The 23,499-nt window shown below is 36.4% G+C and overlaps 1 protein-coding gene across 1 annotated transcript in view; it reads right to left on the minus strand.

Moving 5' to 3' along the window:
- The window catches only part of Fmn2 (formin 2), a 313,847-nt gene that overhangs the window by 116,776 nt on the left and 173,572 nt on the right, over positions 1 to 23,499 (minus strand). Inside the window, 5 exon segments of the mRNA XM_087194309.1 lie at positions 5,221 to 5,341; positions 5,502 to 5,561; positions 9,431 to 9,577; positions 10,595 to 10,724; positions 10,890 to 10,981. Coding sequence (XP_087050435.1) covers positions 5,221 to 5,341; positions 5,502 to 5,561; positions 9,431 to 9,577; positions 10,595 to 10,724; positions 10,890 to 10,981 — 550 coding nt within the window.

The raw sequence follows: 23,499 nt of genomic DNA on the forward strand, positions 1-23,499 counted from the left end.
ATAGATATTTCTTCAATCTGAAGATACAGTTAATGCATTTTAAACAAATTTCTAACTGAAGTGAACATACATGCACACAGACTGAGGACACAAAGAAGAATTTGTACGAGAACATTCCTGGCCAGTTCTGGTAACTCAATGCTTGGTGCAAGTTGATTTAATTGTGTGGCAAGTGCTGCAGTTCCGACCGGAGGAAGGTGATGGGATAGAAGTCATCATCTGGCATAACTACATCAAGAAAAGCTGCTGCCAGCCAGAAGAGAGCAAGAGCAGATCAGGTGGCTTAACAAACTATGAGTCACTGAGCTCAGGAGCACTCTGAGGAGCTATGGAAATCTTTGGGATAAGTAGAGAAAACCAATAACAGTGGAGGTTTTTATAAAATGCTAAAATGTGATTCCATTGTATTATTAAAATGTCTAAGCCATAACACATTATTCCCCAGCCTTTCCTTGGAAATAACATCTAAGTCTCTAGGCAGAAACAAAAGATGGTGAGCCCCAGACAGCTGTGCAGATGCCCAGGACCACCCCAGACCATCACACAAGGCGGGTGGGGGGTCATAAAGGCCATTGTTCTGAGACCAGAAGTGAACAACAGAAAGAGGGCCTTTCTCAGGTTCCCTGATGAAAACAAGACCACTGGAAAGTGAAGAGAATTTCTGCAATAAAGGCACACCAGACCACCTTGTGGTTGGTAAGTCAGAGGGATCAGCACCTCCCATTAGAACCCAGACTTGCTTAGGGGGCAGGGCAGCTGGAACCTGCAGTAGAACCTTGCAGAGTTCAATCCAGCATGAGGTCAGGGAGCTCAGCTTGGGCCTTGCAGCCAGAAATCAGCCTGAATCTGAGGGGTCTGCTGCTGGCTTGCTGAGACTAATTGACTTAGACCTGCACACTGTGGCCCACATTGTCTACCAGGACAACAGAGACATACCCTGAAGGAAGCCCTTTTTAAAAAATTTATTTCTTTTTCTTTTTTTCCCTCTCCCTCCCTTCTTGTTCTTCATTTCTCTCCCTCTTTGTTCCTGTGCTATTTTGGATTTTTTTTCTTTTTTCTTCTCTCAATTGTCATTATTTTTATAGGAAAGTGAACACAGTTTCTAGCTTCCCTATTGCTGTTAGTTTATTCTGGTTTTATTTGTTCCTTCACTGTCTTTTCCTCTTGTCTTCAACAGTTTCCCAAAGTCTGTGTGATGTTACTGTGTCCTCTGCCCTCACTTCTAACCTTTTCCTCTCCTTCTACCTCTCTCTCCCTCCCAAACTCCTAAGTCTTCACCCTGAAGGGTAAATTTGCCATATTGAAGGGTTTATTTACTACAAACATATGTTTGGCTGGTCCTCGATTTTGATCTAGTTCACCCGGTTAAAGGTGACAGATTAATAGCTACCACAAATTGTAATTTTTTAAGCTGTGTTTGATGCTATTGTTTACGCTGGTTGTATCACTTGGGCTAAGGTGTCATGACTGATCTAATCAGTTATCCTTCCTGATATCCTGAAAACAAAATTGCCTAAGAATCATTAGAGACTCAAAACCTAAATGCTGGCAGGGAGAAAGGAACCCTTCTTCATTGTTGGTGGGAATGCAGACTGGTGCAACCACTGTGGAAATCAGTATGGAGATACCTCAAAGAACTAGGACTGGAAGTCCCATTTGACCCAGCTATTCCCCTGCTGGGTATCTTCCCAAAAGAGTTAAAAGAATCATACCACAGCGATATATGTGTACCTATGTTTTTAGTGGCACAGTTTGTAATAGCTAAAGCTTGGAAACAGCCCAAGTGCCCACCAACTGGAAACTGGATAAAGAAGATGTGGTTCTTCTATAAAATGGAGTACTACTCAGACATAAAGAACGAGAAACTAGAGACATTTATAGCTAAATGGATGCACACTGAGGCCATACTCTTAAGTGAAATAAATACAACATACATGTGTAAATACCAAATAGTTTCTCTGGTGTGAGAAACTGAAAGTGTAAATAAAGATCAAAATGTATAATTGATAATGTGACATAGAAAGAAAAGGTCTAAAGGGGAAGGGGAAACTACAGGGGTAGGGGAAAGGAAAGAAGGGAAAGGAAAAAATATAAAAAATGGAAATAGTCTTTGTAAATAGGGAGGGATGGAGGAGGTGAAGAGAGGGCAGGGGAATGGGGAAAAAATAAGAACCAAGATACATTATGTAAAATGGCAAGATCTGAATGACGGATGTCGTTGTACTGTGTACCTAAAATGTACCAATGAATTTAATGAATAAAAAAAGATGGTGAGACAGTAGATGAGAGATTCCATGCTGATAGCTTTCTGTCTACCCACACTAGTTTTATTGAATTACAGATAGCTGATATTGACTAGAAATTTATTGTATGAAAAGTATTTGGATAAATGCTTTACATATTTAAGCCAGTTTAAAATCAATATGCTTCTGGGGAAAATACGTGGGCAGGCTGATTCTTTTTAACTGAATATTATCATTTAATCACTTAAAAGAAATCATTTAAATAAGCTACATTGATCAAAGTGGACATTATTTTTAAGGAACTATCACTGTATCTAAAATACAATTGGTCACACAGACCAGTTATATATCTATTTGTACCCATCTTATTCCTAAATAGATGAGACTGCTTTACTTTATGCATTAATATGAAATGCTCTATTCATAAATCTTTAGCTTCCGGCAACTGGATTTTTTTTTTTTGGTACTGGGGATCAAACTCAGGTCCTTGCACTTGCGCAGTAGGCGGCGAAACCACTGAGCTAAATCCCCGGCCCCTGGCAATTGGATTTTAATTTTGATTTGTAAGGTTTCCTTCCTCATCCCATAACATTTGGAAAAGCAAAAGAAAAAAAAAAGGAGAGAGAGAGAGAGAAATTAGGATTTTTGTCATCTTTAATCCTCAGGGTTTAACAGTAATAGATACTTACATTATTTCATGAACTATAGTTTCATTTCCCCCACCTTCGCTTTAAACTCCTCAGAGCAAGTGCAGGCTTTTGTTATTAACACAGTACCAGGCTTACATTTCCCAAAATTAGTTCTAATATGTCACACTGACCACAGAACACACCACAGATTCTATGAAAAATGTGTTCTGTGGTCAAATAAATTTAAAAACTGCTGCAAACCCTTCTTTTAGACAAGACTCTGCATTCCTTTCCAATTTAACCCGACCCAAGAGTTCTTGTATTCATTTGGTCATGAATCTGCCCGTTTCTAGGCCATGGAGTTATTATAACCTATTGGCAAACTGGGGAAGCTCCTGTACTAGGCAAATATTACACTTGCTAACCGAGAAGATAGGTCTTTCAGTAAGTTCACCGTTTCGCTACATAAATTTAGAACTCTCATGTTTAAAATCATCTCCTTAGCCTTCTGAGGCACTCAACCATTTCTAAGATGATGTTCTTTGATAGTTAGTCTTCTGCAGGTATCACATTTGCCAAGGTGGAAAATACACAGCAACACTATTCAGAGGCAGAGGCTATCCATACTGATAAAGCGGATTAGGTAGTGTCAGCTCATTTTATTCAGCTCCAAGTCTTGTGAGAACTTGGCATTTTCGTGGCTACAGGTAGATTTAATACCTAGAGAAAGCAGGCATGTGGACACTAAGAGAAAGCAGGGTAGTATTCCAAAGTGATACTCCAACTAAAGCAAACATGAATCCCTGGTAATAAGATTATTATTCCTTGCATTTATCAAATCATCTGTAAACTATGAAACCCTGGTTTGCAAAGCTGAATACTGATCAAAGTATGAAACATTTTCCAAATCCCATAGAAATGCCTCTAGCACCACATGAGGGTGTGTGTGTGTGCATGTGTGTGTGTAAAATTTTATCAGCAAGCAAAAATATCTGACATAATTTTGAAGTATGATAATCTCTACAGCCAAAAGTTTGTTGGTTTTTCCCCCTCGGTGTTGGGTTTGAACTACCACGGCCTCATGCATGCTAGAAAAGCACTCTGCATTGAGCTATATCCCTACCCCAAAGGTCTATTTTCTATTGCTTTAGGAATTCACTTTTAATTTAAATACAAATTATAATAATAATAATAATACACAAATATAACATAGTTTTATATTAGTATTATTGATTATAAAAAGAAACCAAGCCCCACCAGTCTTTCTTGGTGTCCATGATCACCTATGTGTAAGGTTTGAAGGAACCAAACACATCTATGTGGCAGAATTTCAGTCTCCTCAAAAGTGATGGCTGTACCTTTGTATAACCCAGCACCTAGCACATGCCTCACATGAATTATGCTATGTGAGAACTGTGAGCAAACATAATGGTGTTACACTGACTGAGTTCAATACACGTAAAAGGAACTGTGACCAAAACAACTCCATGAATCTTACTACAGATCAGCATCTTTGGATAAACACATCTCAAAATCGAGATTGAATTTATTAAATTAAAAGTTAGGTCTTTTTCTGGACAGGGCAAACAGGCCTAGTACTTTTCCTTTGGCAAGACAATATCAAATGAAAATCTCCCATAAATATATTCACTCCTTGCCTATACTAATAGAGTTAGGGGGGATAAAGGGTATTTTGTTGAGGAAAATTAAATTTTTGTAAACTAATTGCTCCTGTGCAATGTTACTTTTAATTTAGAAACGTGAGGAATTTCAGGCTATTATCAAAATCATTTAGTGTAAGGCTTGACAGACAATAAAACAATATACACATATGTGGGGTTTTTTTTACCATACATGGACAAGAAGATACTATGTTTCCAGGAAAGCTCACAAGCCACACAATCTTGGGGAAACATACCAAGGGAAAGTGGGCAGGTTCTATTTATCTTTTAACAGTGACATGATTTGTGTCCAGCCATAAAATGATGAATGTTCAAATGTTCTTGGCTATAAAATAAAAACAAGATGCAAACTGGGTCCTGATGAAATAGATTGTTATTCAAATGAGCAAAATACTATTCAATAATTAAATGTCCAATATGTGGCTTTTTCAACAGCAAAAAAATAAGAATATTGACAAAATTTTTCTTTTGCCATAAAAAATTTTGTTCCACACAGATATAAAAGACTAATTTACTTCCTTCAAAAACATTGCTCAAGCTGCCATCTTTTGTTCAAAGATCATAAATAAAAAATTTAACATGAGCCACATTCAGTGTAAAAAAAATGTTGAATATATAAGAACTATGTCAATAAACTAAAAATAAAAGTTCAAGATTATAAATTACCTTTCAAGTCTTTCTTTAGTTTTCTGAGATCTTTTTGAAAATCTTCAAACTTCATCTGTGAGGCCTGAAAAAGTTCCTGAGGTTCTGGCAGTGGAAAGACACACTGTTCCTTTCCAGCGTCCTAATCAGAAAGCACAATTTTTAAACCAATCAGTGTCAATACAACTAAAAACCATACAGTGGCAGCAATGCTGAAAACAAAACCAGGCAACAACAATGAAAACACTACCTAATCACCCAACAAAGAATGACAAAATGCAATTCTGTAAAAATGGTCTTACCTCGTCAAAATTTCGAAGGTAATATGAAACAATGTATGACAAAAGGCTTCTGCTATTGTCCTAGGCAGAAAGATCAAAGTTAGTAACAATATAATTTAAAAATTATTAAGTATGCATTATTAAAATAAATTCCATTGAATCCATATATATATATATATATATATATATATATATATACACACACACACACACAGACATTTAGAATGAAATGTGAAGTTTTACATTTTGAATTGTCTCAGTCTTTTTGGGGGGGTCAATGGGACTTGAACCCAGGGCCTTCACACTGAGCTACATCCCCAGCACTTTCTTTTTTAAAGACAAGGTCTATAGCTATGTTGCCTAGGCTGGGTTGGGACTTGACATCTTCCTGCCTCAGCCTCTCAGAGTGCTAGGATTACAGTTGTGTGCCACCAAACATGCCTGCCCCAGTCATTTTATCTAAGAAGTTTAATAGCATAGATTTTCCTCCTTTGTTTCAATCTAAGCTTCAAGGGGAAACAGTTGTATAAGGGCAAGGACAACTGTAGTTTCCTAATTTTACCTTCCTTGGTCAGAAATTTCATTCAATTTATAAGTTTTTTATTTAATGTTTTTCTTAGAAATTTTAATGTAATACTTTTATGTTCTATAATTACTACCTTAAATGAAATAATTAAATATCACTAGCATTTCTTTATACCTAGACTAACAGGTATCACTCCAACTCTTAACTTTGAGGCTCATTAGCATTTATACTAAGGAAACAGAATAGTATCATTTCAGGATAAGTGGGAGCTTTTAAAACACCAATACATATTATAATTCATTATATCAGCAAATGAAATTGAGAAATTAATACCCATGTAGCTGTAAATAAGACACCTTGTTTAATTCTATATTTTAAAAATATAAAATTGTTTCATATATAACAGTCTTTAAAGATTGGATTTTTATTTCCTTTCTGTACATTTAGAGGCTTATTTTCCTTCTTTTTTATTTCTTGCGGTACTGAGAATTGAGCCCAGGCCCTGGAACATACTAGGCAATTATAGAGATTTGTTTTGTTTTGTTTTGCAGTGCTGGGATCAAACAGGGCCCTGAGTATTCGAGGCAAGTGTTCTACCAATGAGTCACATCTCTAGCCCTAAATGCATTAATTTTAATAACGTTTTTTGCTTTGCTCCAAGTTAGATGTAGATAATTTAACTTTGAAAGACTGAATATAAACACACACATATATTTAACATCAAAATCCTATGATACAAACTAAAGTCTCTGAAATATTTGATCTGTTAAACTGAAGCAAGTTTGGCTTAAACCTATCTCCATACATGGGTAATAAAATTGTCCCAGAGTGGCACCCCTACATATTAAATGAAAACCTAGCTAGATGTGTATACAAACTGCAACCTAACCTGAGTACATATGCTTATACCAAGCAAATGAGTCTCAGCCAATCATGACAGTAGAAATTCTAGCCAATCAGAGAATGAAAGCTGCCAAACCAGATACATATGAGGTAATTGCCAGCTGCAGTCAATCCAGTTGTTTCTGTATGTCACTTCCTTTCCTCTGGCTATAAATATGTCCTGCATAGTATAACAGGATAGGGTATTATGAATCATCTTTGGTTTGAAATGCTACCTGGTTCTAGAACTTGTTTTGCTCAGGCAAACTATGTTAAATTTAATTGGTCTCAGTTTTTCTATTAATAGACCTAGCCATGGTTTTCTATCTATAAAAATAGTTAACACTACTTCATAATTCAGTTTGACATGAGATAGGAATGTATTCATTAGTGACTTCCCTCATTAGAATTTGCTTGTAAAATGATTTAAGCAACTTAACATTCTTTTTTCTAACTTGTAAATCAATGAAACGGTTAACAATACATGAATCAATTAATAAAGCATTTGTTAAAAGCCTGCTCATAGGCATGCTGAGAGAAAATTCTGAGTGATCTAAGTAATGGCTCTATGCATGAAGGTCTAAAAATATTACTGAGTAGATATAGCTACATTTGTTTTATAGGGGAAAAATCAATTCAGTAAGAATAAATAGTTCCTGGGGCCGGGGATTTAGCTCAGTGGTTTCCCCGCCTGCTGCGCAAGTGCAACAAACTGAGTTCGATTCCTCATACCAAAAAAAAAAAAAAAAAAAGAAGAAGAAGAAGAAGAAGAAGAAGAAGAAGAAGAAGAAGAAGAATACATAGTTCTTTTGAGACAGCAAGTAAAATTATAAATCTTGGGGCCGGGGGTTTAGCTCAGTGGTTCCAGCGCCTGTTGTGCAAGCACAAGGTCCCAAGTTCGATCCCCGGAACCAAAAATAAATAAATAAATAAAATTATAAATCTTGTTCCTTGATTCAGTATTTATTTTTTCCTAGATTACTCCAGAATTATTTAAATTCTTAAGATTTAATAGAAGAATGAAGAAAAGCAAGTCAATACAAAACATACAAATAATCTCTTATTCATATATAATTAGAATTACCAGAATATATTTCAGATCCATTTTTATAAGTGGAACATTATGTTGATATAGTTATATTACTCCAATGTCATTTACAGCACTTGTTTCACTTCAAGCACTTACTGAGAAATATTTTTAAACTATCAAATGTTTGAAAAATAGATTTTTATTTTCTTCAAAATAAAAATTTTCATAATAAAATAGTAAGAGTAACAATAGTTAATACACTGTAGATCATTATCTTTGAAGTAGTTACTCAGAGACAAAAAAGTTTTGCTCTTGCAAAGGAAAAACAAACAGATAATAACACAAAATTTTCTTTTCAATGAACTAAGTGAAACTCCAGATTTGTTTTTTTAACAAATGAGATTTATTTGTTCCAAATATTGAAAGTTTATTCCTATGAAAGTGCTTATAATCAAATACAAGCCCATTTGAAATATATATTGTTATTTTAATAACCATAAAAATCACAAATATAATATGCCAAGAAAGAACTATGTGTTATTCAGCTTTGGGTAAGCAGTGTCTAGTGTTTCATAGATGCTGAACAGAAAAATGTCAAATGTATACATATACGCATATGAATAAAATGAATGAACAAAATTTTGACTGACAAAAGAAACCAAAATAAATATCTCTCTCTCTTACAAGGAAGATTGCTGCATTACGCAGGACAAATAATCCTACATATTTTCATCTCAATAAGTTTATTTAAGTTTAGTTTTTTAAAATGCGATCATAATTTCCTTCATCATAATGTTCTGTGTGATGATTCTCTTATCAGAGAAACATAGCTCTTTTATTTTCTCAGTTTACCAGCCCAGACTTTAGTCTGTGATTCCAACCATCATCTCGAACCTTATATTTCCATTGACACTCTTACAATCTCTTAGATATTAATTTTAAACAAACACAACTGTAAGAGTAGAACAAAAAATAACTTGGACTGCAAAAGGGCTTAGATGTTCCTATACAAACCAGTGTAAGGGAAGAAATAATATGCAGAAAAGCAGGCTATTTTTTATATTGTTATTTACAGACTATTTTTATTTATCTTTGTTTTGTTTTCAACACATGGGGCTGTTGGCCTCTATTGCCTAAACAAAAATAAATAAATAAAATAACAGGTAAACTATCTAATTCATTGAAAATGATTAGCCCTTAGATTCCAAAAAGATAAATACTAGCAAACTTGGTGAAAATAGACTGAAAAAATACTTACTTTTGTTTAAAAATATTATAATTAATCATTAGACATAGAATTCAAAATTATTCACTTTAGGAAACATTATTATTCACTTAAACCTCAAATATCCAATAGTGTGCTTTTCTCTAGTTGAGAACGTAAAGAAACTTTTGATCTTAGATTAAAAAGAAGTATTCATTACCACTGGTTTATAGTCAAATCTATTAGTAAACCAAACATCAAACAAAATGTCCTTAATTTTCCTACATCCATTGATACAAAATACTTACACTGCTTTTGACATCTTTCAGCTTGGGGAGAATGTCTAATCCAAAGCCATCCGCCTGTCCCCGAGTCTTATTTCCACCATTCATGTAGTTGCCAAATGCAAGAACCAAACCCAGAACCTGCATAACCCCTGGGCCATTTTTTAATGTCTGTAATACAGGATAAGAACAATTTTTCTCTTATACAAAGTTTTACTTCAATCATCCAAGACCAACGCCACCTCTTTGTATTATGCTAATTGTTTTGGTTTATAACCACAGTACACTTTCCTCTTATTAGGTATATTTTTAAAGCAGGGTCTCCAAAGAAACCCTAAAAGGCTGCACCACCAAAGAAGCATAAAGGTAAGCTTTGTAAGTTGAGAGATGCCAATTTAGGCCATGGCCACCATGTAATTTCAAGGTAAACAAATAAGGGTGTAATATACAAACTACTATGAAATAGTACCATCAACATCATCCTAATTGGATGTGGAGAATAATATAAATTATTGGTGTAAATTGTAGAAAATAAAAAATAGTTGTAAAGATTAATTTCAAAATTTAGGTGTACCCCCAAGAAGATCACACTCGCTTCTTTGAGAACACTAAATTTACCTCCCATGTGCACATAATTTTCTTTGAAAAAGTCTTTGACAATATTTTTCCACTTTTCAAAATAATTCAATACAATCAGAACAAATGGTCCTATTCATTTTTGACAAATTGTTTTAAATGTTAATACTGGTCATTTCTGCCAAACATTTAGTCTTTTTTTTTTTTCCAGAGGAATGTTTATCCTTTGTTGAGTCCATTCCTAAATCATTTGGCCAAAACAAACAATAAAAGTTTGTTTGGGGCAATCCAAAAAAAATGGACAATAAATATCATGGCTTCAAACTGCATTCATTTGGAAGTCTGATGTGTGCGAGGGCCATGAACAGTGAACACTTGGGAGGCCAGACACACCAGCCACACACTCACAATATCGTCCTACAGCCTTGCACGCCAATCTGAACATGTACTTTGATCTTACAGCTCAATCACAAAATATTCCCTTTGGTGGGATTGCTGCCCCCTCACATTTAATGAGTACTTAGAGTAAATAACACTTTTTTGATATATGAATATGATTGAACAAAATTAAATACCGGAACTCAAGTTCAGCTCTCTTGGGACCAGACCCACCTCACACAATTTCTGTAGCAATTCCAGTTTGCGATGGATTGAGCAAATGCTTTCTGAAAATGTGGACTGGAACAGGATGCAAAACACTCGCTCTGAAAAGTTGGGGATTAGTGACAGTTCATAAAGGAACCTAAGGAAATAAAGCCAAGTTAAGAGGTAAAATATAATTCATAGAAACACGTTTGTCCTCATCTTATTAATAACAATTATGCACTCAAGACATGGTTTTTTCCTAAACGGTAAGAGCCCACCCAGCCCAGATGCCCTGCCCAGGGTCCTCAGGAGGCATGCTTACTGTTCAGGTTTGTCCAGAGACTTGGCACTTTCCTTGTCTTTGGAGGATCGGCCATGCTTTTCAATTTTTTCCAGTTCGTCTGACTGTGCTCTCTGGAAAAACAAAAGCCAAGCAGTTTTTCAGAATCTGGTTGGTTGCATCCCTTAGATAATGATGATTTTAATAGAGCAAAACTCTATTTTTTCATATTTCTTAGCATCTGTCGGTAATAAAGCTTGACTTAATTCATGAAACATTTTAAAGTGTAAATATGTTTAATACAAACCAGATCATCCCTAAAGCTCTCAAATAATGTTATTGACTATTAGTGATCTGCAAAATGTTTATTCATTCTGGCATGTTTTAAGACAATAGTTTTCCTTATTTTGGCTGTTTATTGCCCTTTAGAACACAACAATTTCCTTTTAACATGGTATTTCTTATACTGAAATCAATCAAATTAAATTTGGAAGTGAACCGATCCTAAAACTTTTATAACTTATTTAACTGGTACAATCATTGTGTTCTGAATTTTTCATATATTGGAGAAAGAAAAGTGCAATTAAATTGTTAAGACATGGAACAAAAATAAAAGGAAAAAAAGGTCCAAAGAGGTAGGGGAAGTGGGAGGGGAAGGGGAATGGAAAGAAGGGAAAGGAAAAATTGTGAGAAAAGAAAAAAATGGAAACAAAGACTATGTAGATTGGGAAGGGTGGAGCGGGTAAAGGACGCAAAGGTAATGGGGAAAAAATAAGAACCAAGATGCATCATCTACAGGTACAAGCACTCAATGATAAATGTAAACATATTGTATACCTAAAATGTAACAATAAAAGAATTTAAGCAATAAATAAATAAATAAATAAATAAAAGGTCTTGATCCTTTTGCTGAACTTGCTTTTTGATATAAAAATAGCTCCAGGCTTATTTTCTTCCTAAATATCTTCTTTCACTCTTTATAGCTGTGAACTAAAAATCTAACATCCTAAATTTGTTTCTTTATGGGCGAAGATTCTGCACATTTTTAATATAAGGTAGAAGCTTTTAAGAGCTTCAAGAAACACAAATCTATTTCTTTTTCCTAAACACTAAAGGGGCCAGGGATTTAGCTCAGTGGATCTGCTGCCTACCTCACAAAGCACAAGGTCCCGAGTTCGATCCCCCATACCAAAAAGAAAAACCACTTAAACTATTTTCACTTGCATTTGACTTTATTTTGTGACTCACAAAGATGCTGTAAAAGAGCCCCAATAGTACATTTTCTAAATGCATTAAAGGGTATGAATATGGACTTCTTGAGACTCAATAGGCATCATCTACAGCGTTCTGTTTTTTATTTACTGGTTATTTTGAAATGTAGGGTTTCAGTTCATAGGATTAACAAAGACTTGGTACTTTAAAAGAATCCTTTTTTTTTTAAACTGATGGTACATTAACCAAAGAGAAGAGTTGATCCTTGACAGTTTGATACATTTGGTCATTGCAATGTGATGCATCAAAAGGACACAAAGGAAGAGGTGAATTTTATTGTAAATATCCCAGGCTACCCCCAAATTTAAGAAACTTTTTCTAGAATTTCAATTGCCTAGTGCTGTTACTTCCCTACCCATTTATTGAGGTCCTCCCCAAAAATTTCAAGGGAGTAAATATCACCTCATTTACTTCTCAGTTTCCTGAAGAGCCAGCCCACAGATACCATCAAAGTATCACTTCAAACCACATGGCACAATGGACATTTAAGGGCTGGGGATTTAGCTCAGTGGTTTTGCTGCCTGCTGCAGAAACGCAAGGACCCAAGTTCAATCCCCAGTATAAAAAAAAAAAAAAAGACTTTTAAAAATGACAAGAACCCCCCCCCCCGCCAAAATCACAAGACCCATCTCACTGGCAAACAAAAGACCATAGTAATATTATAAAAGAATATTAAAGCTAAAAGTACTGACAAACCAAGGGTTGCTGCTAAGACATACAAATCAACACCCAAATAAAACACATAAGATTTTTTAATAGAGGAAATTATAGCTTCTACTAGAACAGTTGGTTATCTGCTATCTTCAAATTCACCCATATTCTATACCTTTAATCTCATCAGAAACAAAGAAATCCATCTTACTATAATCTGGTGAACTTACTATGTTTACTGGCTTGATTTTGTTACTTGAACAAAATACCTTGTTCCTGATACCCTGACATGGACCCAACCTACCTAGGTGCTGATGCATGGGCTGAAAGATTAGAAATTCACTCCATGAATCTAGTAACTTAGTCTAGATCTTAAACTAACTAACAGAAGCTTCAAGAGGCAGGTATAAGAGAAAAATGATGGCCAAGTTAATTCCAATAATAATTCCAATAATAATAATAATCTAATAATAATTCCAATAATAGAATTTTATTTCCAAATGCAGGTTTTCAGTTGATATAATTAAAATATTAATACTTCTTCTTTCTCTGAGAAAAGTTCAGGGGCACAAGAGAAAGGATAAAATTGCTCCCCAGTGTCTCCTGAACAAAGTGACTTTGATAGTTCTGTAGTCACTTCCCAGACTCTTGGGCACACAGGAACAAGTGACTACATAGCTCTTTATGCTCTGTATTCTATAACAAACTAGAACATTTCTGTACCACAGCAAAACAGGTCATTTCTGCTCCTGCCAGGAAGAAACAAAACTGCCCTCAACTGACAGTATACTTTATGGCTAGCAGAGGGGATGGTCTCTTTATTTATGGCCCAGAAACTCTTTCTTCCTGTCTGTATTAATGCTGCCCCTTCTCTTTTTCTTTTTTCTCTCTGGAGCATAGCTGGCTCCACCTCAGTAATCTCTATCACTCTCACTCTATCATACACAGAAAGTTAATTCTTATTCTTGGTACTGAATACTTGTATTAGTCCATTTTTATCATTATAATGAAATAACTGTAACAGGATAAGTTTATAAAGAAGAGAGGCTTATTTACCTCATAGCTTTGGAGGCTGCAAGTCCAAAAGCAAGGTATAGGCTGTGAAGAGAGTCCCACAGCAAATAGTGGGAATGTATGTGATTGCCAAAGATCAAATGTCAAAGATCAAAGAGTGATTCGTGGGTGTCCTTGCTCTTCGAACAGCTTGCTCTGAAGAAAGCTTAGGGATCTCGTGAGCGCTCAGGAGTCCCAGGAGACCTACCTTAATCCCTTCTGAGGGGCACTCCCTCAGTGAGCTGGGGACACTTCATCATTTCCCAGATTGAACCTTTAGGGGACACACTCAGACAATACCCAACCCATGGCAGCAGTGAATCAGCCCACATGTTGCTAAAGGAAACCCTGGGTTTCTGTGAGCCCCAGGGGTCACATTTTCATTAAGCAATGACCATATAATATTTTATGATTAAAAGAAGCCTTTAAAATATATATTGCTGACTAATAAATGTTGTTTTAAAATTTTTATTAACACATATTAATTGTGCAAGTTAATGCATTTCAGTGTGACATTTCCACAGTAATGGTGAGCTAAATGGCCAGTAGTACTGCAATTCATGCCTCAACAAAGCCTAACACACAGACTGCCCCCTCTAAGGTATATCACAGCACTGTTGTCTTTAAGAACACAAGACAACACTACAGCTCTATTACTGGGAATTACCTTGGCTAGCAAAATCACTAACAAAAAGCACAAAATTGTGGCAATAAATGGGCTGCAAAAACAACACTTGTTTATTGCATGAGAAATGACTTGTAGTCAGGTTTGATCTCAGCTGAAAACCAGCACGAGATTACAGTTATATATTACCGAAATGAATTTGTCAGGATGAAATCCACAAATTATGAGGATCAGATCTATGTATGTGTTTGTGGATACATGCATGTACATTTATATTTGAGAGTCATTATATGTATACTGTATACCCTTAATCACTTTAATTTTTCCTTTCAACAAATTACTTCAGAAAAATATGATTAGATAAGGGCATGAGGGTTGGACTCGCAGAAGGGTATCCATGGCTTTTCAAGAAGGCTCAAGTTAGCAAGCTTGCTCTGTGTCACCAAGTTTTGCTCTCTGCCACATTATAATACAGCAAGAAGATGCTCATCAGGGGCTGCTGCCATGCTCTTGGACTCTCTGACCTCTGGATCTTGGAGAAAGTGATTTCTTATCTTTGTAAATTACCTAACTCTCAGGCATTTTCTTACAGCCACAGAAAATGGACCATAATACATTCCAACAAATTGTAGCTATACAGTGAATACTTATCGCTTTTTAAAGTTTTATTAGTACATGTTTGTAGTACGTAATTATCACACTCCTTGTGCAGAGTTGGTACATGTACATAAAATATATCCACAAGAAAATAGTATAACTGTAATTTTGTTGACTATATTTATAATGCAAGATTTAAAATAGTTATTTGTGAGCTAGCTGAAAAACCAAACCACTACTTATAGTTACAAATTGTTTAAATCATAACTGTCAAGTGTCTATTTTCTCTCCTATTAATCTGAGACTATTTTAGGGGAAAAAAACCTCCCACCACAACAACGTATGTGTTGGAATGTCCAGGCAGGGATATCTACCAGGTGGGTGATATGAAAGTGGGACAGGCCTCGAGTTTCTACATTCAGCAAATGACAGTTACTTGCCTCTTGTCTGTTACAGAGAGGAGGAAAAAAATGACTAGCAGATCCCAGCTCCTGCATTCAAGAAATCCATACAGGAGGCAGAGAAATGAACAAACTGGCATAAAAGAATGTGATGGATGCTCCTTTAGTGGTACTAAGTAATGGTGGCATGACAATGACATTTAAGAGAACTTGAGATACTTTGAATCTGTAAGTATTCCTGGAGATCTGCTAAGGCAAAAGAGAAATAATCATGAAGCGCTTACCCTTAAGCCACAAATGAAGAGATCACTGAAAATGAAAGGCAAAAGCTAGCAAGGTCAGATCTTGAAGAGGGCTTTCAAGGAACAGTATGGGGGGGGGGGCAGTACAGACGTGACAGAAAAATCAGAATAATGTCATTATGTAGCAAGATAACAGTACATAATTATGTCATTATATAGCAAGATCACTAGATCCCAGTGCTGTGTTCACAGACTTCCTAGTCTCCAGACCCCTGAGATATATATCTGGGGATCTTGAGATTGAATCCAGGGCTTTTGCACTGAGTTACATCCCCATTCCATTTTTTATTTTGAGACAGGGTCTCAATCACCAAGTTGTCCAGGCTGAGTTTGAACTTGTGGCCTTCCTGCCTCAGACTCTTTCTGCAAGCACTAGATTAATACAGGATCACAGGATCATAAAAGAGTACAAGGTCAGAGAGAAACAAACACAAGATTGTCTACTAAAGCATTTTTCATACATTTAATTTTCTTGGGATATTTTATTCTCCAAAAATTACTTAATACCTCAAAGAATTCTGGGGAATTTTTGGATTATACCCATTGATATTTACCATATTAAATACTAAATAGAAATGTTTGACATATTTACAGCACTCAAAATAATCATAAAAACCCATTACATGTTAATGTGAAAAATATACTTGATTTTAAAAACTTTTATAGTAAGAGAGAGGCAATGTTATAGATTTTTGGTTTAGTGTCAGTCTAATAGTTGGGACCTGTATCTGTTTCTACATTTTTAGCTATGAATAGCACTTTAATATGTTGGAGATTTTATTACACTGGTGGGTATTCTTCATTGATCCTACACTGTTGTGATATAGAATCTAAAATCGTATCAATTAACATTTTATGTTACATAAAAATTTATTGTTCTGCCCTCCAATAAGAATGGTCATTTAGGGCTGGGGATTTAGCTCAATGGTTCTGTCACCTGCTCCACAAGTGCAAGGACCTGAGTTTGATCCCCGATACCAAAATAAAAAAAAAGAAAAGAAAAAATGGTCATCTGGCAAATGTTGATTCACTGAGGTACACAGAAACCTTAAATATTGGTATATATTATTTTAGGATATTAAAAATAATATCAATTCTTAAATACCATCCACAAGCTCATCAGAATAAGTCTTTAAATATAGGGAAACTGTCAATCTCACAATGGAAGACATGAGATTTACAGCATTCTAAATTTTTGCTTTAAACTTTGAATTTTATCATTGGCAACAAATACCGTGAATTATTTTTCTTGGCACACTTGTTTCAAGAAAATGTCTAGCAAATATGAAGGCATGAATAAACACAATTTCCCAGTTAAGTTTTCAAGTTGAAATGATCTTTAGTGAAAAAATACTGAGTTCGGGGCTGGGGATTTAGCTCAGTGGTTTCACCGCCTGCTGCGCAAGCACAAGGACTTGAGTTCGATCCCCGGTCCAAAAAATAAAAAATAAAAAACCACTGAGTTCAATTCACAACTTAATTATGCAAAATATCTTTTACCAAAATAACTACTGCACTTTGCCATTTACTAGAAACACTTCAGGTGTACTTTCTACTGTGTCACATAAAATATTAACAAGATATATTCTCAGGAGTTGTTCTAATAAAATCAATGAATTTTACTGTGCCATCAAAGAAATTGGCTTTTCCCCCCATGAGAGTGTTTAGTGGTGAAGAATCACAATGACAGCTTACTCGGGCCACAGCTCTGATTTATGCTGGGTTCAGCATTTTTACCCGCCATATTAGTCAGCTTTTCATTACTATCGTAAATTTCTGAGTATGAATTTATAGAGAGGAAAGGTTTCTTTCACCTCACAGTTTTAGAGGTTACACTCCTAAGTAACTGACCACATGGATCTGGGTGGTGGTGAGGCAGCAATCATGGCAGAGGTGCTTAGCCTGGCTAAACCACTCACCCATGTCCAGGGAGCAAAAGAGTGTGAAGCAGCTCGGAGTGGACAATCCCCCTGACTCTAGACAGGTGGAGAACTAAGTTCACTGACTTCCTGCTGAATTTGACCTGCTTCTTGCAGAAGTGCTTCCTGTACTCCTAGTCACAGTTGAAGTCACCAGCACCTACCTGTAACGCATGCCCCCACTTCAGACCTTCAGCCTGGAATACGCCTCTTTCATCTTGGCTTGCTTCTGCTCAGATATAACCTTTTCTGGAAATCCCGCCCTGACGGTCTTGACAGCATTATACTAGTCTCTCTCCGAGAGGATCACACAGACCCTGCTGCTTGCTCTGTTTTATGCTGCACTTGCCACAATGTCTTACTGAAAAGCATATATGTCGCTTCCTCTGTTGACTGGAATTGAAGTTTTTTGAGGAAAAGGACCAGGTCTTGTGTATCTCTATGTCATAGTGACTGATATGGCTCATGGTATATAATCAGCAGTCAGGATTTTTTTTAACATTGAGAAATTAAGTCAGTAATTGAATAGGAAAAAAAAATTATATAAAGAGAAGATGATGACCTTCCAAATCAGAGAGTGAGAAGGTACAAAGAATAAGAATAATATGGACAAGGTAATATAAGAAACACTCAGACATTGAGGACACGATATGCAGATAATGCTCATTGTTTATCATCATCCGAAAAGTAGAACAAGGATCAAGAGGTTAACTGAACTCCAAAACAGATAGCTGAGCACACATGGAATAGAATAAGTCCTTTCAGATACCAATATAGAAACAGATAAGTAAGAAACCTGTGCCCAGCCAAGGTACAAGTGAGTTCACTCATCTATACAGCCATTCAACACAGATCTACTTGAACCTTTACTTCATACTGTGTCTAAGACAAGCAACTTAAAAGAGGAAAGGTATATTTTGCCTCATTTGTGGATTTCAAGTCCAAAGTTAATTGGTTCTCTCATTTTGGGGCCCGTGGAAAGGTAGCATATCATGGTGAGGACACTGGAAGAGAAGGTCTGCTTTCCACATGGCAGGAAGCAGAAAGGAGAGGGGCTGGGGTCCCAATATCCTTCCTTCAAAAACATAGTCCTCAGTGACCTGTCTTTCACTGGGACCCAACTCAAAGGTTACACCACCAAGTCTTTAACATAGAGGCTTTTAAGGGACATTTATGATCCAAACCATAACACACAACATATACAGAATATACATAAAGGTACAAGAATAAGGTCTAAAATATAATAGGATTTTTAGATAATGCTAATAAAGTCTGCACAGTTGTTCTTCATTAATACTCAATGACCAGTTGTTTCTGGCCTCATTGTGGCATTCTTCTTGCAAAATTGTGAGAGGTCGAGCAAAAGTCTGTTGTTTTCTACCTGCTAAGGCCTCAAATTCTTATTCTTCTCTGTAACTATACAACTTATTTCAAGTCAATGATTGAAATGTCTGCTACAACCCAGAGGTTACCTAGATATTTTCAGTTTTGACCTCCAAAGTGAATGTTCTTCTTTGAGATAAACGTAAGGGTTAGGTTTTTAAAAAGATGAATTTCAGGGACTGATTTATCTATTCATTCAAAGGCTTAGTGTTTACCGGGCATTACAATGGATATTGGAGATTTAAAATATATATGTGTTGAACTTCAGAGTCAAGCAAAAGTCTACCACACAACATACCAAGTTGTTCATAATAGCACTGTGGTTAGCTTGACCCTTCTATAGCTACTTTCTTCTACTGATTTGAAAATTATACATAGCTCTTTCTCTTTGAAGAGGATGCTAGTGGTCCACTTAGAGTTTTATTGTTAGTGGTGAGAGTCATTTGTTGAAATAGGTTCATTCTTCTGGCACACATACATCAATTAATAACATTGAAAGAATGTCTAGGTTGCAAACATTCAACTAACAAAGCTTTCTGGTCCAACCCTTGGTCACTTCCATTCTGGGATGTCTCTTCTAAGATGAGATCACTTCTGTCTCTAGTACTACAAGATTTATCTCTGGCTCTTCCCTTTTTTAACTGAATACCATTTTCTATTCCCATCCTTATTATCTGCAGGAGATATTACCAGAATACCCCTTTTTCAAGATTTACTGCATGCACTAATAAATGAATTAGATTCCAGTTGCTGCTAACCTGATGCTTATGACAGCCACCCATCATCATACCTAAACCCCAGGTACCTCCTTTGCCTAATCACTGCCATCAGAGACCCAGATTTCTTACTCTTATCACTAAATCCCACCAAATATTTTAACTGCCACCACCCCAGAACCAGAGAACCCCTACCACCAAACTCTAGTATTTCAATGGTGAGGAAAAATGATTACTTCCTCAGAGTGGAAGAGATTTGAGGGAAGGAATATTAATATGCATTTCTGCTGCCTGAATCTATGATACTACTAAGCAAATGTTTCTCAAATGGTACTCCAGAGAATGTTTATAGAGTCCAGAGATTTATTAGGAACTGTATACTACATCCATTTTGAAGATTCATGATGCTAAATACTCTTAGAAATTATGTTGTTGAAAAGACTAATTTTGCCTAACAGTGGTTATCTAATTTAATTCATCACAAAATGTTTGTGTGTGTGTGAATGTGTGTGTGTCTATACTTACATGTATGAGAAGAGACAAACTGTAATCCCCCAAGGACCTCTAAGGACCTCTAAGAAACACAGAGTGGAAACATTGAGCCCGGCCAAATGCTTTCCAGCTTCTTTCAAATTTTACAAAAGAGCTATGCTAAATGTTTGCCTCTCTCTTCAAGCACCATTACTTCTGTCAATTTTATATTTACCAGTGATCCTTACTAATATTTCTCCCTTGAGTCACATTAATTCCACTTCGTGTGGGTTTCCTCTCCCCACTCCGTTGACCCCTCTCATGTGCTATTACCAGGTCATTACCCACATTATGACAAGTACCTTTAGCTCATGTTCCCTTGCCATGCCCATGTTTTCTTCCATGCCTAGACAGGCAACTTCCTTCCAGTGTTTTTATCTGGATATCTTAGAAGCATTTTGGATAGATCAGATCTAAAACTAAGTTCATGTTTTCTTCCCCCAAACCTTCGGTGGACTTCATTCCAGTAAACTGGAAATCCAGTCATCTGGCCAGACAGCTGAGGGTCATCTAGACACATCTGTAGTTCACTTCCACACCTCATGCATGAATCAATAACTTGGATCCACTTTCGGTGCCATTATCTTTGTCCAAAATACTACCAACAAGCTACTTAAACATCCCTGGCTCTCTCTCATATCACTGATGTGATTTTTTAAAAGATGAAAATCAAAACATGTACACCCCACTTAAAGCTGTTTATAGCCAATCATTATTATTAGAATAATACCACAGACCTTGCTATCCCTAGGAACCCACCTGGTTCACCCTATGCCTCTCTTTGCATCCCATCCCACACCATCATCCCACCTGCTAGGTACATTCCATTCTCTGTTCCTCAAATAAATCAGATGTCTCTTTCATAAATGCTGTTCCCAGTGGCTAACATATTCCCTAACCTCTCACCTACGTCTACTACCTCCTTACTTCAGCTCATTCATTCTCTGTTTTCAACTGGACTCCCTTAACTTCTTCATCCATGCTGAATCCTAATTTATCCTCACTGTACAAATGCACTTTTCCTTTATAACATATAACACAACTATTAATGAATATGTAAGACCTCATACCTACATTAGAAAGTTCCCTGAACACAAGGATAACATCTGTGTTATCAACCCCATCTTGAATCCTTCCACCACCCTTTTTTTCTCCCTCTATTTTTCCAATACAATAGCTTGAAGATACATTGACTTCTTTTCTCATCTTTTGTTCACTCTTTGGATCCTTTGGACTTTTGTTCTCATGTTAGCCCTTCACTGAGCTGAACAAGTCTTCTCAGGCCCAGAAGTTGCATCTGAAACTCACAACTTGAAGAGTAGCATGGTGGTGAGCACTGTGGCTTTTCTGTTTCCTTCTCATTTAATTCAGTTGGGGGGGGGCGGGATGTTGGAGAACCGGAACTACCAGCATACCCAGGCAAAAGGAAGGCAGGCAGGGAGAGAGAGGGAGGGAAGAATGAAGATAGGAAAGGAACGCAAAAGAGGAGAGAGGAGAGGAGTGGGAAGGAGAGGGGAGGGGATGGGAGGAGAGGATCATGGCTCCCTCCTCCGGCCAACAGAATAGGAAAAGGGTGGTCCACAGCAAAAGGCTGAATGAGGTGGTTTTTGAGCTGGTGCCACAGAGCATGACAATCTAAACAGAAATTGGGCAAAACATGTAAGTAGATATTTCACAAGAGAATACACAGAGGACCAGCCCTTGAGAAGACAGCATTATTTGCCATTGGGCAAATGCAAATTAAAATCTCAACAATATCACTACAAACCTATAAGAATAGTGAGAACAAAAAACAATGCTCATACCAAGGGTATAACAACACTGGATCTCTGATATATTGCTGTTGAGAATGTAAAATGGTATGGCCATTCTAGAAAATAGTTTGTCAGTCTCTTCAAACATTGAACATATACTCTTTTTTGTTTTTTGATCTGGAAATTGAACCCAGGGCTTTTACACTGAGCTACATCCCTAACCCATTTTAATTTTTTAAATTTATTTTGATACAGGGTCTTGCTAATAAGGCGAGGCTGGGCTCAAATATGTGATCCTTCTGCCTGTCTTCCAGCTTCCTGGGATTACAGGTGTATGCCACCATATCCAATTACAGTGAACATGTACTTAATGTTCAAAGCAATGATTACTTCTAGGATATTATTCCAAAGAAAAAAAATCCTAAAAATCGCTTCTCGGCCTTTTGGCTAAGATCAAGTGAAAAATATCCTAAATTCACATGAAAGACTATGTACATGAATATTCATCACAGTTTTATTTGTATAACCAAAATCTCAAAACAATCCAGATATCCTTAAAGTATGAAAGATAAATACAAATTTTGGCTTATTGATATCATAGAACAGTGCTTTAAAATAAAAGGAACTACTCATACATTCAACCCTTTGACAGGTCTCAAATGAAATATATTGAATGAAAAACAACTGATCTCAAAAGCTTTCATATTACATGATCTTGTTTACAGTCTCAAAATAAAATCACTGAGATGGACATAGACTAGTGACTGCCAGAGTTTACAGAAGATAAAGGAAAAGGGTAGTGGCATGATTAAAAAGGGTATCACAAGGGATCTTTGTGGGAGTGGAAAAGTGTTGTATCTTGATGGTGGTGATCGTCTCCCAAGAGTGCATGTGACACTCGCGAAATCTAATGAAGATCCATGGATCATTCCAATGTAACCTTTCAGGTTTTGATAGTGCAACTATAGTTTTGTAAGATGTTTCCATTGAGGGAAATTGAGTGAGGGCTACTTAGAGCCACAGTGTACTCTTTTTGTACTGCGCTATGAACTTATCATTATTTCAAGACAAAAGCTGAAAAGAAAACCCAAAATGGCCTGTTGGTCATTCATTCCATTTAGTCCCCAATCTATTCATCTTTTTCAATATTCAATCTTTGGTGTATGGCCATCCATTCCAAAATTCCAAGAAAGAAGCTTGTTGATGGTCATCCCCCTCCCACATTGGTTATGCAACTTTTCTTGTCAAGTCTAATCCTGAAAATAATCTCAAAGACTTCTCCCTCTCAATCTCAGAACAATCTGGCCACATCCATCCCTGCTAGTCTCAACCCTTGCCCCTCTCCAATTCTAATTCTCTTATGAACTGCTTTCCAACAAAAATAATCAATGTGCATAATGATTTTCTACATCTATACCTTTGGTCATACTGCATTATCTCCTAGGAAT

This window comes from Heterocephalus glaber, unplaced genomic scaffold, assembly GCF_053883595.1.
Source record: "Heterocephalus glaber isolate CG9 unplaced genomic scaffold, H.glaber_assembly_v1.0 deba00001600, whole genome shotgun sequence".
NCBI classification, from domain to species: Eukaryota; Metazoa; Chordata; class Mammalia; order Rodentia; family Bathyergidae; genus Heterocephalus; species Heterocephalus glaber.